Here is an 18898-nt window from a genome sequence, read left to right on the forward strand (position 1 = left end):
ATTTTTTACTTCATTTTTATTTATTTATTTGAGAGAAAGAAAGAAGCAGAGACACTGAGACAGAATGGGAGCGCCAGGTCCTCCAGCCACTGCAAACGAACTCCAGACGTGGGCGCCCCCTTGTGCATCTGGCTAACGTGGGTCCCGGGGCATCGAACCAAGGTCCTTTGGCTTTGCAGGCAAACGCCTTAACCACTAAGCCATCCCTCCAGCCCTGCAAATAATTTTTTGAACATCCCTTTTATTTACTTCCTCCTCAACAGTCCAGGCTGTTCCTTGTGCCCAGAATTCCTTGTCCATTTTCACCTCTGCTTAATAAGCTCCTATATACTCTTCAGAACCAGAATTTTAAAAATCATTTCCTTGGGCTACACAAATTGCTCAGTGGTCAAGGTGCTTGCTTTGCAATGCCCGAGGGCCCTGATTCGATTCCCCAGGACCCATGTAAAGCCAGATACACAAGGTGGCACATACACCTGGTGTTCATTGGCACTGGCTAGAGGCTCTAGTGCTATTCTCTCTCTCTCTCTCTTTCTGTTTGCAAATACATATAAATATTAAAATAAAAAATCATTTCCTTTGTTGGACCTGTAGCACCCTAGGCTGCATTCCTATAATCTTGTCAGCACACATTAGGCGCCGTTTGTGTGCCAGATGGACGCCAGTACTAAGTATAAAAGCTCATCTCAGATTGCTCTCATGGAGATACTGGTCCTGTGATTGACTGGACATGACCCAGAGGCAGCTTCCGCTTGGCCAAATCCAGGGGCTTAGTTGCCTTCAAGGTCCACATTCGTGTGATTCTTGGGTTCTGGATGAGGCCAGCACTCCTGACTTCATTGCCGGGGAAGCGCCCTTGACTGCTGAGACTGGATAGGGTCAGGCACCCAGGCGAGTGGGCGTGGATTATGCAGATTAGGTGAGGTATTTGGACCCTGATTGGCCCATTAGGCCCATTAGGCTCCAATCGTGAAATTGGTAACCCCTGGGGAGCCAAAAAATAAAAAAGAAGGAGAAGAAGGAGAAGGAGGAGGAGGAGAAGTGGATGGAGAGAAGGTGTGGCTTCCCTGAGGAAGAAGCAAAAACACGATTGTGTTAGAAGAAGAAGAAATGGGGCTGGGAAGATGGCTCCGAGGTAGTTGTTGTGCCAAGACCCCACATACAGAGAGCGGTGGCGAACTTCTGTAAGACGGGTGTGCCTGAGGTCCTGAGAAGGGAGGCCGAGAGGTGAAGGACAAGGGGAGACCCTCAAGAGCTGGAAGGAGGGGCCTGAAAGCTGTCCTTGGCCTACACACACACCCCAAATAGAACAAGAAAAATCATCCCCATCTCCCCAACAGTGATATAAATCAAACCACTGGGACCTTCCTGATACAACCCTAGCCCACGGCCACTGTGCCGGGCCCTGGAGAACTGAAACGACTCACCCAGGTTAACAAGAGGGGGAGGAATTTGAGCTGAGCCCACATTCCGCACAGCCAATGCCTTAAACCACCCATGGCAGGGTCCTTGGTGAGTGACAAGGCCGCAGTATTTGGTGGGTTAAGGTTTAGGAAGAGAATGGCACAGAACTATAGGGCTCTCAGGACCTCTGGGCCAGGTGACATCAAGTTACAACGTGGGGTGGCGTGCCCCTTCGGGCCCCAGGCTCCGTGTCTGAGGTGGAGCACACTGCATTTTAACTCTTTGGGAACACAGGGAGCAGAAGGGACCATCTGCCCAGGTCCTAATAATAAACTGCTTGAGGAACAAGTTCTAGGCAAGCGTGGCTTTGGGGGGGCTCTTGTCACACCAGCAGCCATCTGCCATGTCCTCCTCACATGCCAAGCTGTGGGAGGAGGAGGGAGACCATGAAAATGGAGAAGGGGGAGGGTCCTTTGGTCCTCACTGCTGGCAGGGTGGCTCACTTCCTTTCCTTGCTTTGGACAGACATTGCAGAGGGAGAGACAGAAAGAGAGAGGGAGAGGTGTGCTCACTGGCTTTGACTTCCTGGGCCTGCTGTCGAGTCCTTCATGATGCCTCTGGTAGGTGACAGCACTCAGACATTCTGCCATCCCCTTCCTATTTTGGCTGATTTGATCCCAACACCCCATCTCTGGGCACCCACTTTATAGATGGGAGGTTGGAGGCTCTGAGACATCCAGTGTTTCCCTGAAAGTCACTCTGGGTAGAACTAGGATGGGAACCCTGTTCCCAACACAGCAAGGCGCCTCTTCAGAAAGCCATGGCAAGGCCAAGCCTCCTGTGCACGTGCAGCCCGGGGAGGGTCTCCCCTGTAACAGACCATCAGGGGCCACCACCCTGGGGAGGGCTTCCGTCCCCTGCCTGTGTCATGGGCCCTCCTTTCTGCCCCGTCTCCCCCAGGGGAAGAAGCACTGGAGGAAGGACTCCAAAGGCCTTCCGGAACCTTCGGAGAAGGTCCGGGAGCAGCTGGCCGAGGCGGAGCTGCGGAAACTGAGGCAGCAGTTTCGGAAGATGGTAGAGAGCCAGAAATCCTACAACTTCCGCAACCAGCGCAAGATGGCGAGACAGCAGTGAGTGGGGCTTGCTGCGAGTGACTTTGGGGGGCACCTGGGTGCCTTGTCTCCTTGGCCTCTGCCGTGGGGATCCCTTCTGAGGGGACAGGTGGCCTTGCATTAAATCATTCCTGTTCCCTGCTCCTTTTTCTGTCCCCCAACTCCAGTGTTTGCAGGTGGCCACACAGAGGTATTTCCTCCATAGTTTCTACCCCAAATTCCCAGGATAGGGAGACGGGGAATCACATTGGCTCAGTTGTCTACCCCTGGTCCAACCAGCTGTGATAGGGGCAGAGCTGTGGCACTCCTAGTGAGCAAGGCTTGTCCTCCTCCCAGTCTAGCCATGCCAGAGGGGGGCTCTCAGCATCCCTGCTTCAGTGGCTGTGAGCCCCAAATGATGCAGCCCATTTGTGAGCCCTGCTGGGAACTGCCGGAAAGAACTTTTGGAATTGGGCTGCCCTAGAAGTGGTGATGCGCGGTTTCCTTATGCAAAGAAAGGTGCTTCCGGGAGCGGGCATTGAGCAGGCATTCCTAGACTCCCTGCAAGGGATGTGATTCCGCAGCTCCATCTGTGATGCTTACGAGTGCAGAAGGTGTCTGTTATAGCTTCCTGCTATTGTGGGTTTTTTTTTTGGGGGGGGGACAACTTCCATAATTCTAGACAATAAACCACTCCCGACTTTTCCCCTTTCAATTCCGCTCTCCATCATAGCCCTCCCCCATCTCAGTCTCTCTTTTATTTTTATTTATTTTTTTCAAATTTTTATTAACAACTTCCGTGATTATAAAAAATATCTCATGGTAATACCCTCCCTCTCCCCACTTTCCTCTTTGAAACTCCGCTCTCCATCATAGCCCTCCCCACTCTCAATCAGTCTCTCTTTTATTTTTTTAAATTTTTTTCAAAATTTTTATTAACAACTTCCATGATTATAAAAAATATCCCATGGTAATTCCCTCCCTCCCACCCCCACTTTCCCCTTTGAAACTCCATTCTCCATCATATCCCCTTTATTTTGATGTCATGTGATGTGGGTTCTTTAGGCTTAACCTGGCTTCATACTCACACCCAGGGCTGGTCCACAGAGGACATCCCTGTCGGTTTTTCACAGGCAGTCTTTCTCAGAACTCTTTACTGCCATCTGCTGGAAGAGTGGGTCAACTCTATGTAGATCAAGAACAAGGGTTGCCCCAAAACGTTGAAATCAGCCAAAGGAGGGATGCTTAGCTGCTGCTGTTCAGGCCTGTGCAGTCCAAAGGCCTTACACCTGTGCCTAGCCATCCCTGATCCCAGCATGCACCTGGTGGGCCTCAGGAAATGCCTTGAAGTCAGTCCGTTTGAGACTCACACTGATGGAACTGGAGGGAAGCATGGGAGAGTGAAGAGTTGGGGTGTTTTTAGAATAAAACACCTATACTAGGACCAGAACCCTGGTGAAGTGCCTGGGATGCAGTATTTAAGGAGGCATAGTATTTAAGGAAGCATTCCCCCCACACTGACCCATCCTGAGAGTGAGTATTTCCTTAAATTCCAGAGCCCCGTGTTCTCCTTGTCCACCGGTCAGTGTGCTCTCTGACAAGAGTTCACAGACCATGGCCTGCAGGCAGCTGCGTTTGTAAATAAGGTTTTACTGGTGCAGCCGCACCTATTCATGTCAGTATTTCCTATAGACAATCTCCCTCACTCTGGGGAGAGCTGAGGAATTGGGTCACGAACCTCATGACCCTCAAAGGCTAAAATATTGGCTCTGGCTTTTTATAGAAACGGGTTTTCCAACCTCTTTCTAGAGCTTTTTTTTTTTTTTCAACCTTTCTAGATCAACACTTCTAGCAGTTGAATGTGTACATGGCTCACTTGAGGTTCTTGGCTCCAGATTTGGGCCCAAGGTTTTGCTTTTCTCCAAGCTTCCAAGGACATGGGGGAAGTTGGTCTACAAGTCACTCCAGCTGCTGGTGCCTGGTACCCAGCTGGAGCCTGAAACATGCCCCTGACCATTCCCTATTATTCAGATGCCAGCAGCCTTTTTGGATCCCTTTTCTCTGTCTATTTATTTGAGAGAGAGAGAGAGAGAGAGAGGGAGGGAGGGAGGGAGAAAGAGGAGATAAGAATGGGTTTGACAAGGCCTTTAGCCACTGTAAATGAACTCCAGACACATGTGCCACCTTGTGCATCTGGCTTAGGTTAGTACTGGGGAATCGAACCTGGGTCTTTAGGTTTCATAGGCAAGCACTTTAACTGCTAAGCCATCTCTCTAGCTGTCCCTTTTCTCTCTGTCTTTTAGTTTTTCGAGATAGTGTCTTACTCTAGCCCAGGCTGACCTGCAATTCACCATGTAGTCTCAGGCTGGCCTTGAACTCTCAGCGATCCTCCTACCTCTGCCTCCTGAGTGCTGGGATTAAGGGCGTGCGCCACCACACCCAGCCCTTTTTCTCTTTTGACCACCCCTTTCGGCTTCCTTTTCTCTCTTGAGCCTCTGCCACTTTCCACCCTACTGGCCCTTCTGCAGGGCAGACAGAGATCTGCTGCAGCTACCTGAGCACATCATTAGTCTGGGAGAGAGACATTGGTGGCAGTTCAGGGTCACCGCATATCTGTGTGTTCACATAAACTTGACAAGTCCTGCCTAGTAGGTTTGCCTCTCATCAGCAGGCTGGAAGTCTGGGAAGACCACCTATAGACTCAGACAGATGTCTGCCTTGTCTTGGTGACGGTGTCTGACAGGCCCCAGGGCAAATATTCCCTCAGGGAAGCAAAACAGGAGACTGGCAGGGCACCAGGGCTGGCAATCGATCAGGGTTTCAGACCTGAACAGAGCCCTTGGCAGTTCCCTTCCTTGCTGTAGCCCAGTGAGAGCAACCCTCCCACCTCCAGCCCCGGCCTTTTTCCAGGACAGGTGCGCCTGGCTTCTGTCAAGGTTGTTTGTGGGCTTCAGGGTTCACCAAGTGCTGCTTCCCCATAGCAAGGAAATCCAGAGCCTGAAAGCAGAGAAGGAGGACACCACACTGCTTCTGAGTCTCATGAAGTCTGCAAAGAACGTGGATCTGGACCAGAAAAACTACATGGAGCTGCGCTTCCTGCTTCAGACCAAGGAGGACTACGAAAAGCTCATCCTCTCCATGAAGATGCTACTGGCCGAGCTTGATGACAAGGTGTGGTGCGGGCTTCCCAGGGTCAACCCGAGACAGATCTGGGGCGGTTGTGGGGGGGGTACCCTAGGCAGAGCTGAGCATGGTGTCCTGCCTCTGCCACCACTGGCCCAGATCTGACCTGCACATCCTTCCAGCATCAGCTAGTGCAGGCTAGGTTTTGCTGCGACAACAAATGCCACCCCCTGCCCAGTCTCTGTGGCGTAGGACAGGGATGGTTTCTCCTTCATTTGTGCCACGTACTAAGAGTCCTTGTTTCTTCTCATTCGGGGACTGAGCCGGTGGGACAACTTCCATCTGAAACATTGCCAGGTGTTACGTCATGAAGAAAGGTTTCTGAAGGCTGTCACGCTGACTCGCGTCACTTCTGCACGTGACTCATTAGGTCAGACCTTCCAACGCTATCCATCCATAAAGGTCCTCCAAGTATCCAGGTTGACTGGATTCATGGTCATGTCCCTCAGGATGGCTCTAGAGACCCTCCTGCCCACTCCTCCAGCTTGCCTCGGGGCCTTTGCATGGTGTCTCTTTCCACCATCCTCCCCCGAGTGTCCCTCAGATCTCAATTTGAATGTGACTTTCTGGGGTGGGAACTAGGTTTTTCTGTGTCCTCTCCCCCTTGTCTCTGGGCCCCTCTTCTCATTTGTCCAACACACCTGGTCTTATTTGTCTTTGAACCCCTAGTGCTGCTGCTCACATAAGCCATTTGTGCTGTCTGACAGCCCTGCCCCTTCTCCCCCACACTTGCTTGGTGAACTCCTCAGCATCCAACCTGTCGTTCCGCCCCAGCTCAAGTGCCCTGTGATTGCTTGACCTCTCCTCTCTAGCTGCTCCTCTAAATGTCTCGTCCTCCCTGCTCTCATGCCTAATGTCCTCCCTGGCTTGTTCCCAGGGCTGAATTATAAGTACTCTAAGGGCAGGCTTCTCTGGCATAGAACAGGTGATTAATAACCGTAAACAACCTATAAGCCCGCCCCCAACAATACACTCCCTCCAGGAGACATAAATTCCCAAACGTCCATCAGCTAGGAACCTAGAATTCAGAATACCTAAGTTTATGGGGGACACCTGAATCAAACCACCACACCATTTCTCTAGCACCCTGCCCCCCAAAAGGTTTTTTAATACACTAAAGTAAGAGTCCTGCTAAAGATGTGTAGGGTCACAAGGGTAAAAATTAAACCTCGGTGTTGGAGCAGCTTCTTTCTGGGTTCTCAGAGATTGAAGACTGCTGGTTACATGCCACTTTCATGCTGGTTACATGCCAGTTTCTTGCTTGTTACATGCCAGTTTCATGCTGCTGCAGATATGGTGCACACCCCAGGAATCAGGGCTCTTCAGGTAGGCGGGGTCTGGAACCCGATGCTGGCCTCCGCTCCGATCTCTCAAGCTCCAGGATTATTCTCAGTGGACGAGATCTGCTCGCAGCCATGGCAGCGCCGTTACTTCTCCCTGTGCGCTTTCCGGTCTGAACCAGTCTCCAATTCACTTTCACACTTTCAGCTTGTCCGTGTCCATCCTCGGGCTCTTCAGGATTGCCTTCCTCGGCTGCCCTCAGTGCCGAGCTGTGGCAGGCTCGGGGGAGGCGTTTCCTGACCCCTGGCTCCAGGAGAAGCTCAGGGGTGTGTGTGTGTGTGTGTGTGTGTGTGTGTGTGTGTGTGTGCAGTGTATGCATTTCTCTTTTTTTTTTTTTTTTTTTTTTTGAGGTAGGGTCTCATTCTAGCCCAGGCTGACCTGGAATTCACCGTGTAGTCTCAGGCTGTCCTTGAACTCACAGCTACATCCCTGCCCAGATTTTTATTTTTTTCCACACACATATTTAATTTTCTTTCATTATTTGACAACATTTTATCAGTTTCTTTTTCTTTTTGCCATGTGTTATTGTTGTTGTTGTCTGTTTGTTTGTTTTTCAAGGTAGGGTCTCACTCTAGCCCAAGCTGACCTGGAATTCGCTATGGAGTCTCAGGGCACCTCAGATTCATGGTGATTCTTCTAACTCTGCATCCCAAGTACTGGGCTTAAAGGTGTGTGCCACCACGCCGGGTTAGTGTATGCATTTGTATACGCAGATGTGTGCACCCTGTCCAGAGGCCAGAGGAGAATGCCAGGAGGCCCCCTCCATCCTTCTGTATTGTTTCTTTGAGATGAGTCTCTCTGAACCCAGAAGTGCTGTTTTTGGTCAGACTAGCTGGCCAGTGAGCCCCAGTGATTCTCGTGTCTCTGCCCCTGGCGGGACTGCAACTGCAGGGGTGTGTGTGTGTGTGTGTGTGTGTCTACGCCCCGCTTTTTACATGGGTGCTGGGGGTTGAATTCGGACCCTCATGTTTGCTCTGCAAGGGCTCTTGCCTGCTGAGCCATCTGCCCAGCCCTCAGCTCTCTCTCTCTCTCTCTCTCTCTCTCTCTCTCTTTTTTTTTTTTTTTTTTTTTTTTTTTTTTTTTTTTTTTTGAGGTAGTGTCTTACTCTAGCCCTGGCTGACCTGGAATTCACTATGTAGTTTCAGGGTGGCCTCGAACTCATGGCGATCCTCCTACCTCTGCCTCCCGAGTGCTGGGATTAAAGGTGTGTGCTACCACCCCCAGCAAAAACATATAATTTTTTATTTATGAATAAGAAAGACAGATGGGGTAGGGGGAGAGAGAGAGAGAGAGAGAGAGAGGGAGGGAGGGAGGGAGAGACTGGGTGCCCCAGAGTTTCCAACCACTGCAAACAAACGCTAGACACATGTGCCACTTTGTTCATCTGCTTATGTGGGTCCTGGGTAATCAAACCCAGGTCCTTGGGCTTTGCAGGCAAGCCTTAACTGCTAAGCCAGCTCTCTAGCCGCCAGCACACTTTTAAACAAGTGATTCTCCAGCTGACACCAGGCCACTGCCCTAAAGTCACAGAGTGTGACATGGTGGGACTGCTCTCTGCCAGTGACCAGAGGAGTCACTATGTCACCATCTCGCCAACACCACAGCTGGACGTGAGCTTGTGGCCTGTGGCTTGGCTGAAGGCGGGCCTCCAGCGTTCCTCTGGGACCGGCTTCTGCCTCCTTCCCCAGGGGTTCTGAAGGGTCTTTGTGGGGTGTAAGAGTTACTTTTTTGTTTTGTTTTGTTTTTCGAGGTAGGGTCTCACTCTAGCCCTGGAATTCACTATGGAGTCTCAGGGTGGCTTGCACTCACGGCGTTCCTCCTACCTCTGCCTCCCAAGTGCTGGGATTAAAGGCGTGCGCCACCACGCCCAGCAAGAGTTACTTGTTTTTTTAATTGCCTGGCAGAAATGACCTAAAAGAGGAAAGATTTATTTTGGCTGACTGTTTCAGGGACTTCAGTCCAGAGTAGTCTTGCTTGCCTCCATGAACTGACCTGGGCAACTCTTAACCCAATCAAGGTGATGGTCAAGGTCAAATACCACAGGGGTAATGTCATTTCTGCCAGAAGCTGTGTCAGTCGAGAAAATGTATGTCCACAGGGGAGGAAGACTGACATGTACAGGTGAGAGCCAAACCCTAAATTCCCTCATTTTATCCCAAACAGGCTGAGTAAGGTGAATGGACCGGGTACCCCAAGAGCTAAATCCGAGTTCTGTTTACAGGACAAGAGAGTATTGCAGCATTTAGTCTGGCCCACTTGCAGGCATGAGCTACAGAATTCAGATCCCAACAGATGTTAGCACAGCTGGGCGTGTGTCCTCCCTCCCTCTCTTTCAGATTAATCAGATGGAAAAGAAAATCTCAGTCCAAAAACAGATCTTCGTGAAAGCACAGGAAGCCAATAACCCCCCGAAGCTGCAGAAGCAGATCCAAATTTTGGAGACCCGGTTGAACCTGGTACGCTTCTCCCTGGCCTCGCCCGTAGCTCCACCCACTGCCAGGAAAGACAGCATCCTCTGGCCACCAGCAGAACACTCCCTACACCCACCTTCACCCCATTTGCTTGGTAGATTCAGGAGAGGTATGTGTGTGTGTGTGTGTATGTTGAAACAGGGTGTCCTGTAGCTCAGGCTGGTCTCCAAGTGCTGATCATCAAGGATGACCTTGAACCCCTGAGTCTCCGGAGTGCCAGGATTACAGGTATGTGCCCTCATTTTGTTTTTAATCCCTTGAACAACCTTCACCCTGTTTTCCATAGCAGCTGGACCAGTCTGTGCACATCCCATGAGCAGAGTGACACGTATGACCTTTTAAAAAACTTTACCCAAGGGTTGGGGAGATGGCTTAGCGGTTAAGCACTTGCTTGTGGAGCCTAAGACCCCGGTTCGAGGCTCGGTTCCCCAGGTCCCACGTTAGCCAGATGCACAAGGGGGCACACGCGTCTGGAGTTCGTTTGCAGTGGCTGGAAGCCCTGGCGCGCCCATTCTCTCTCTCTCTCCCTCCCTCTCTCTCTCTCTCTGCCTCTTTCTGTCTCTGTCACTCTCAAATAAATAAATAAAAAATGAACAACAAAAAAACTTTCCCCAAAACTAACTTATTCAGACATACGGAAAAGCAGAGACTAACACAGCGAACACCCACGTACCTATAACTGTGGTTTGATCATGTGAATACCCTGCTTCATTGCTTTTTATCCTGAAGTATTTTAAGTTCAGCGACTTACCTTAACAAAGACGATAATTAAGGTAAGGCATCCTTATATTTTACTTCTGAATCCTTCAATTTCAATTCTTAAAATTCAACACTTTCTTCCACAATCACAATAACAGTATTTCACTTCACAAAATAAGCATGCTGTGAATATTTTCCAATACCTAATCTGTGCTGATATCTCTCTCACTGGACCCCAAACCTCTTTCTTTTCCTTTCTCCCTTTCTTTCTTTCCCTCTCTCTTTCTTTCTTGCTTTCTTCCTCTCTCTCTCTCTCTCTTTCCCTGTCTCTCTCTTTCTTTCTTTTTTTAAGGTAGGGTCTCACTCTAGCCCAGACTGACCTGGAATCATTCTATAGTATCAGCTTGGCCTTGAACTCACAGTAATCTTTCTACCTCTGCCTCCCAAGTGCTGGGATTAAAGGTGTGTGCCACCATGCCAGGTTCAAACATCTTTTTTTGTTTGTTTGTTTGTTTTCAAGGCATGGCCTCACTCTAGCTCAGGCTGACCTGGCACTCTCTGTAGTTCCAGGCTGGGCTCGAACTCATAGTGATCCTCGGCCTCCTAATTTCAGGAAGTAAAGGTGTGAGGCACCGTGCCTGGCTCCAAACATCTTTTATTAGCACCACGCTCTAACCAACTGAGTTAACTGGCCAGATCCAAACATCTTTTAAATATTCAAAGTTCATAAATTCTTACGTTTCTCTTTACATTACATGTGTGTGTTTGTGTGTGTGTGTGTGTGTGTGTGTGTGTGTGTGTGTGTGTGTGCATGTTTGCAGATGCGTAGGCACATGTGTATATGCATGTGGAGATGAGAAATTGATGTTGGACGCCTTCTTCAATCACTTGTTACCTTATATTTCGAGATGGGGTATCTCACTGAACCCAGAGCTCACCAAAAGGGGTTAGATTAGAGAGTCCGCAAGCCCTAGGGATCCTCCAGTCTCTCTCTCTCCACTGGTGGCATTACAGGCACATACCATCTCATATGGCTTTAAAAATATGTATTTATTTGAGAGGGAGAGGAAAGAGAGAGAGAGAGAGACAAAGATCAAATGGGTGCACAAGGGACTCCAGCTACTTGTGCCACCTTGTACATCTGGCTTTATGTGGGGTCTTGGGGAATCCAACCTGCGTCCTTAGGCAAGCGTCTTAACTGCTAAGTCATCTCTCTAGCCCTCATTTGGCTTTTATGTGGGTTCTGGGGATCCTAACTCAGGTCCTCCTGCCTGAGTGACAAGTGCTTTACTGACCAAGCCATCTTCCAAGCTCCAGTCTCTTAACATCCTTTAATCTAGCATACCGGATCCTAATGGGAAAGGTGAATTTTGCCTCCAAAGGTACCAAGGAGATATGGTTGTCACAGCTGGTTTGGTGTGTTACTTGCATCCAGTAGAAAGCAGTGGGCACCTAACCTAATTCCCTATAAAGCAAAGGATGCCCCTCCCCTCAAGAACCATCCGAGCCAGAGTCCAGTGCTGGTCTTGAGAACCTCTCACTCCAAAGACTGCCCCAGCTCCCTTCATCCCCGTCCCCACCCCCCATAAGGTTCTGCTTGATTGCCATGCAGGAATCTCACCTATAAGTCTGGCCACTGAGCTCTGAGGGTGTCATTTGCCTTGGTCCTGTCTCCCTCATGGCTGCTAAGAACTAGAAGTCAGCTCTCAAAGATGTGAGATTTACAATTTAGAAAGAGCTACCAAAGGCCAGTTGGCTAGTCGGTGGCCAGCTGAGGTCTCTGGCCCAGTGTTCTGCTGTTGTCCCAAGGCCCTGGTGTGGGGGTGGAAGATGACCTACCGGAAGCCTTCCTGCTATCTGGATGAGCCTTGTTTAAAGCACAGTCCTCCTGCAGGTGACTGTCCACTTTGACAAGATGCTGACCACCAATGCCCAACTCCGGAAGGAGATCGAGGACCTGCGCTTTGAGAAGGCCGCCTATGACAATGTCTACCAGCAGCTCCAACAGCGCCTTCAGGTGCAGAAGAAGACCATGACTGAGGCCATTGAGCTGTCTGCGCAGGCCTACGAGCAGAGGTGGGGAGGAGCACCCAGGGCTTTCCACCGAGCACGTAGCTTTTTCCTCTTGCCTCCTGAGGGGCCATAAATCACAACAGTAATAGCACTGACCTTGTGCCTGGCATGATCCCAGGTACTATGGGGCTTCCGTAACCTAATTAGGAGTTTGTAACACCCCACTTCACAGACCGGACAGGGAGGCTGTCCAGGAAAAGGCAGATAGATGGTGGAGGCAAGACTATAGCTCAACTGTCCTCTGTGTTCCCCTGCCACATGCCTGATGGTCTTTCTCCACCAGGTCTCTCCTGCCATAAAACTTGACTGTGAAGAGAACAGGACTTACAGTCAGGCATGTCTGGGGCTGACTATCACTTCTACGTTGTTGTAGGACCTACATAGGCAGTTGGGAGGGTTAATCCATATCTTCAAGTGACAAGTGGTGGTGGTGAGGGTGGTGGTGATGGTGATGGTGGTGGCAATGATGTTGGTGGTGATGCAAGTGAGGATACAGATAGTGATGGCGGGGAAGGGGATGAAGATACTGGGGGTGATTGTGATTATGATGGTAGGAGTGAAAAGGGTGGTGGTGATTAACATTGTGGTGGTTGTGATTGTAATGATGATGATGATGATGGTAATGGTGATGATGATTATGGTGATGATGGCAGTGATGATGATGATGGTAATGGTGATGATGATGACGGTGATGATTGTGATGATGATGGTTATGGTGGTGATGGTTGTGATGATGATGGTGATGTTGATGGTGATGATGATGAGGGTGTAGCAGACAGCTTCAGGCTCGCTGAGCTGAACTTCCAGACCAGGCACAGTTATGGAGGAAGGAATTTATTGAAGCTTACAGATCCAGGGAAAGTTCCATAATGGCAGAAGCTGGTCTGCCTTCACGGGTCCAAGCACAGAGAGAGAAGCAAAAAAGCTACACAGCAGAGTACACTTCAGCAACTCCAGCTAGGCACACTTTGCATATCTTTAGATTGAAATCTGAAACCCACCACCACACCTTAAGACCCACCCAGTGACACCGCCTCCAGCCAAGAGCTGCAGGTGCAAACTACAAGGTAATAGAACTCTGAATATATTGGAGGCCATTGATTCAAACCACCACAGGTGGTGATGATGGTGGTCATGATGATGATAGGATAGTAGAAAAATACTTCTTTGGTGTGTTCTGGACTCATAGTTCCAGTTGTTCAGGTAACAAGGGTCATTCTTCCATGCTCAGAATCCAACATTGGTATGGTGGCACACGCCTTTAATCCCAGCACTTGGGAGGCAGAGGTAGGAGGATCACCATGAATTCAAGGTCACCGTAAGACTACATAGTAAATTTCAGGTCAGTCTGGACTTAGAGTGAAACCCTACCTCAAAAAAAAAGAAAAGAAAGAAAAAAAGAAAACAAATAAGGGGGGCTATAGAGGTGGCTTAGCAGTTAAGGTGCTTGCCTGCAAAGCCAAAGGATACAGATTCAATTACCCCCGACCCACGAGAGCCAGATGCACACGGTGGCACATGCGTCTGGAGTTTGTTTGTAGTGGCTGAAGGCCCTGGTGTGCGCATTCTCTCTCTCTCTCTCTCTCTCTCTCTCTCTCTCTCTCTCTCTCTTTATCTCTTCTCTTCCAATCTCCCCTCACTCTTTTTCTCCAATAATAAAAAAAAATAACAGACTAGCCAAGCTTGTGGGCACACACCTTTATTCCAAGCACTCAGAAGGCTGAGGTAGGAGGATCTTTATGAGTTTGAGACCAGCCTGGGGCTAAAGAGTACATTTCAGGTCAGCCTGGGTTAGAGTGAGATACTGTTTTGGAAGAACAAAACAAACCTGATGGGGTTGACTTAGCAGTTAAGGCTCTTGCCTGCTAAGCCTAAGAACCCAGGTTTAATTCTCCAGATTCCATGCATCTGGAGTTCATTTGCAGTGGCTAAAGGCCCTGGTGTGCCCATTCTCTCTCTCCCTCTCTCTCTGTCTCTAATAAATAAATAAATAAATAAATAAATAAATAAATAAATCTTTTTTTAAAAAAAAGAAAAACTCGACCGGAACCTGCATAGGAGGCTTGGAGAAGGTCTGGTTTTAAGAGATTAAGACTGGCTTGTCCATTGACAGATTGCATAGACTGGGGACCGAATTTTCCTGGGAAGAATCATCACTGAAAGCTTTGATGACAGTCGAGGATGGCAAGCAAGGGGCCCTTAGCCTCTGGAGCTCCTGAAGATTCCAGCCTGGGGTTGGGGGGGGGGGGACAGTGGTAGCAGCAATGGCTCTGGCTAGAATGGAGAGCAGTCAGGGCAGCAACTTTGAGTGCGACTGTCTGGACACAGCCAAGGACGTTGTCATCAGCGTGTGTGGCCACCTCTTCTGGGATTTCAAGGATTTGGATTTGGAGGTGGTGGATTCCAGACGTCATTTGGAATTGGGGCATTTCCATTTGGTATATTTGCCACAGCATTTAACATAAAGATGGATGGTCTTCCCCAGCTGTCCCTGGGACACCCCAGTACGTGCCTGAGCAGTTCCTGTCACGCCTTTTCCTGTTGGTAGCCCTTGTGGTCATGTTCTAGCTCCTGATTGCCCAGTGCTGGGCTCCTTCCCATCTGTATCCATAGCAAAGCCTCTGGACTGGTGATGTGCCACCCCGTTCCTGGTATTCGGCTTCCTGGAGTCAGGGGTCAGAAATATGTCAAGGAAAGAAGAAAGAAAGGAAGAAAGGAAGAAAGAAAAAGAAAGAAAGAAAGAAAGAAAGAAAGAAAGAAAGAAAGAAAGAAAGAAAGAAGGAAAGAAGGAAGGAAGGAAGGAAGGAAGGAAGGAAGGAAGGAAGGAAGGAAGGAAGAAGGAGAAAGAAGGAAGGAAAGAAAGAAAAAAAAAGAAAGGAAGGAAGGAAGGAAGGAAGGGAGAGAGACGTCAAGGAGTCTGTTCTCTCCATTAGAGCTTCGAAACTCAAGGCCAGTTGAGGAGGAGATGAGGACCCCCTCCTCGCCCCCACAAGTGTTAACCACTGCTGTAAACAGTCACCTCAGGCCTTGGTGTTGGGTCCCCTCTCGTGGGTGGCTATGTGAAGTCCTGTTCATCAAGTTCTATTCATCAAGTTCTGACTAGACACAGGGAACAGAGAAACAGATTATCTTTACCCTGAGTTTTATATTGCAAAAACAAAGGGATGAGCTAAATGGTATTTATGGAAACTTACTTTTATCTCTTTAAACACCCCTTAATAAGTGGCCTCCAAAGTGGGCTGCTTTCTACAGAGAGGGTCCCTTCCAGAGTCCAGCACTGGTCTGTCTGTCTTCCCCTCCCTCAGCAGAGACATAGAAATTGCTGTCCTGGGAAGACCATAATTGCAGCAGCTGAAGCTGGAGTTGCTTCATGAATTTACCTGAGACTCAGGTCTCTTACTGACCCAGGCCTTGCTGGTTTCTTGGCCCTTCAAGGCCACTTGAATGATCTCCTCGCTTCCCAGGTGTAGACTGTCCCTAGTGAGACATGTCACTCCACTCACAGATTTCCCATCAACTTTCTCCTCAAAATTAAGTGCATCTGCCCCTCTCCTCCAGAGGGAAGAGAGCCTAGACTACCGTTAACCTGAGACTGGCTGCTCTGCTTCAGAGCTCCGATGATGAGGAACCACCAAACAAGCAGGCCCTGCCCCTAGGGCGCTGAAGATCTGATTACATCTCCTCCCAGCACTCACCCAGAGAAGACTGGAGGCTCCCTCAGGGCCGCCCAGCTGCACATGCAGGAACACACCATCCTCAGAAGCCCAGTTCTCCTTGTTAAAGAGACAGGGAGTTGGGGGAACCCACCAGTGAACCTAATTTTAGTATGGCTCCATAGAATCCCTGAAAACTTGTATGTATGCCAAAGCCAAGGGAGCGTGTGACTCCTTAGCAAGCAGCCCCTGACAATGCTTAAAGCTGATAAAGGGACACAGATGTGAATTCAGGAGAAACTATTTTTCCCAGGTCTTTGATTTGTTTTCCAGTTTCCTAAAGTGCTTCCTCCAGATCTGACTGCGGGAACGTGGCTCCGGGCAGGTGAGGCAGTTCTTGCGCTGCCCACCAAGCTACCTCTTGGAGACGTAGCGTCTCCCTAGAGCTGTCCGTGGTGACACGAGATGGGCTTCTGCTGGGGTCTCTTGCTCACTCCTCCAGCCCACACTGCTCCTGGCTTGCCTGCAGCAATAGCCAGTAAACAGAAGAAAACCTTACCTGGTGCTTTTTCCACCTCCAACTATATAATGTATGGAAACCAAGACCTTGGGGATGGTGAGGAAACCATCCTTCCCACTGCACAGTCCCGCCTTCTCCGCGCACCTGCCCATGCCAGCGTTCAGCGCTGAAACAGACACAACTGTAAAGTACTGAGTAAGTGGGCTGGCTAGGCAAATTCACTTGCAAGGAACAAGCCACCAACTTTGCAGTATGTCTAACAGGTTTTTCACATTCATGGGCATCCCCTCAAATGTTCTCTTTGTCACCTGGAAATCCCCAGTTACAGGGGTCCCTAGAGTGTCCCTGTTCTAGAGAAAATTGGTAGGTCCTCTCATTGTAGTGTGGCTCCAAGTAGTTCAGGAAGAACTTTAATCAGTGTATTCAGAGATATGAGTTTCCGGAAGAAAAGATTAAAGAAGAGTTGTGTTATGTTATTTGAACATTTTTGAAATGGGGTGAGCCCAGGAGAGCTCTATCAGCAAAGATATCCGGGAACACAGTTAGTAAAGCTGGGGTGCAACATGCCTCTTGTGAACCTTATGGGTTCCCATGCACCTCCTGCTGGGAGCTGGGGCAGGAGAGCCAGCTTGGGAGCCCCCTTCCCTCTACAGGGTACCCTCCATAGGATCACCACTCACCCTCGGCCACAGCAGCTTGTCTTTCTTTGTGTGTGTGTGTGTGTGTGTGTGTGTGTGTGTGTGTGCGCGCGCGCGCACGTTGTCTTCTCAGCCTCCACCCTCATGGATAAGGACCAGGTCCTGACCACAGTCAGAAAATGGCAATATGCACAGCAGCACACCTTTACCAGTCACTAATTTTCTCTGTTGTGAAAGTGATTTGATTTAGAATTAAACAAATGGTTTTACATTAAAAAAAAGAAAAACTCTCTCTAAAAAGAAAGACAAAAAACAGGCTGAAGAGATGGGTTAGCAGGTAAGACTCTTGTCTGCAAAACCTAACGACCCATGTTTGACTCTTCAGATCCCATGTAAGCCAGACGCACAAAGGTGAGGCAAGTGCAAGGTCACACATGCCCGCTAGGTGGCGCAAGTGTCTGGAGTTCAAGTACCGTGGCTTAGGCCCTAGCATGCCAATTCTCTCTTCTGTTTGTCTGTCTGTGTCTCTCACTCTAAAAAGAAATTTAAAAAAGAAAAGAAAAACAAACAACAAACCTAATGGCCACTGTCTAGGCAGGCTGTCCCCATGGACTGGCAAGGAAGAAGGGACAGTGAGGCTTGCCTTCTCCTGTGCAGGGTGGAGGCCATGGCTCGAATGGCTGCCATGAAGGACCGCCAGCAGAAGGACATCTCTCAGTACAACCTAGAGATCCGAGAGCTGGAGCGTCTGTACGCCCACGAGACCAAGCTGAAGTCCTTCCTGCTTGTCAAGCTCAACGACCGCTCGGAGTTCGAGGAGCAAGCCAAGAGAGAGGAAGGTAAGCACCTTGGCCTCCCAGCCTCTCCCTCCCTCTCTCCACATCTCCTTGTAACAGGGCTGCCAAACAGGAGATGCCTAGGTAAATTTAAATCTCAAGTTAGCAATGGACACATTTTTAGGGTATATATGTACCATTCACTATCTAGGCTATACTTTTATTAAAAATTATTTGTTTCTGGGCTGGAGAGATGGCTTAGTGGTTGAGCGCTTGCCTATGAAGCCTAAGGACTCTGGTTCGAGGCTTGATTCCCTAGTACCCATGTAAGCCAGATGCACAAGGTGGCGCATGCAACCTGGAGTTTGTTTGCAGTGGCTGGAGGCTTTGGTGTGCCGAATCTCTCTCTTTATCTGTCTCTTTCTCTCTCTGTCTCTCTCAAATAAATAAAAAGAATTGGAAATGTTTTTTAAAAGTTATTTGTTTCTAATAACAATGAGGGCATATTTAGACTTCTTCAGATGTGAATGTGTGTGTGCATGTGTTCTTGTGCATGTGAATGTGTGTGGGGGGGTACATATACACACGTGGGCATAATGTGAAGGCCAGAGAATAACTCAAGAACACCATACCACCTACCCTATGTTTAAAAAAATATTTATTTACTTATTTTATGCATTTGAAAGAGATAGAAAGAGAGAAAAAAGAAAAAGAGAGAAAGAGATAATGGGTCCACCAGGGCCTCTAGCTACTGCAAATGAACTCCAGATGCATGTGCCACCTTGTACATCTGACTTACATGGGCACTGGGGAATCAAACCTGGTCCTTAGGCTTCATAGACAAGTGCCTTAACTCTTAAGCCATCTCTCCACAACCCCCCTATAAAAAACTACAGTCTCGGGCTGGAGAGATGGCTTAGCGGTTAAGCGCTTGCCTGTGAAACCTAAGGACCCTGGTTGGAGGTTCAATTCCCCAGGACCCATGTTAGACAGATGCACAAGGGGGCGCATGCATCTGGAGTTCGTTTTCAGTAGCTGGAGGTCCTGGA

General features: G+C 49.1%; 1 protein-coding gene across 1 annotated transcript in view; it reads left to right on the top strand.

Moving 5' to 3' along the window:
* The first annotated feature begins 2403 nt into the window (after nucleotides 1-2403).
* The window catches only part of Ccdc63 (coiled-coil domain containing 63), a 38813-nt gene continuing 22318 nt past the window's right edge, over nucleotides 2404-18898 (top strand). Inside the window, exons 1-5 of the mRNA XM_004670954.3 lie at nucleotides 2404-2534; nucleotides 5477-5666; nucleotides 9356-9475; nucleotides 12084-12265; nucleotides 17731-17912. Of these exons, the coding sequence (XP_004671011.2) occupies nucleotides 2476-2534; nucleotides 5477-5666; nucleotides 9356-9475; nucleotides 12084-12265; nucleotides 17731-17912 (733 nt within the window). The 5' untranslated portion in view covers nucleotides 2404-2475. The remainder of the gene's footprint in view (nucleotides 2535-5476; nucleotides 5667-9355; nucleotides 9476-12083; nucleotides 12266-17730; nucleotides 17913-18898) is intronic.

The sequence above is a fragment of the Jaculus jaculus genome, chromosome 13 (assembly GCF_020740685.1).
Source record: "Jaculus jaculus isolate mJacJac1 chromosome 13, mJacJac1.mat.Y.cur, whole genome shotgun sequence".
Taxonomy (NCBI): domain Eukaryota; kingdom Metazoa; phylum Chordata; class Mammalia; order Rodentia; family Dipodidae; genus Jaculus; species Jaculus jaculus.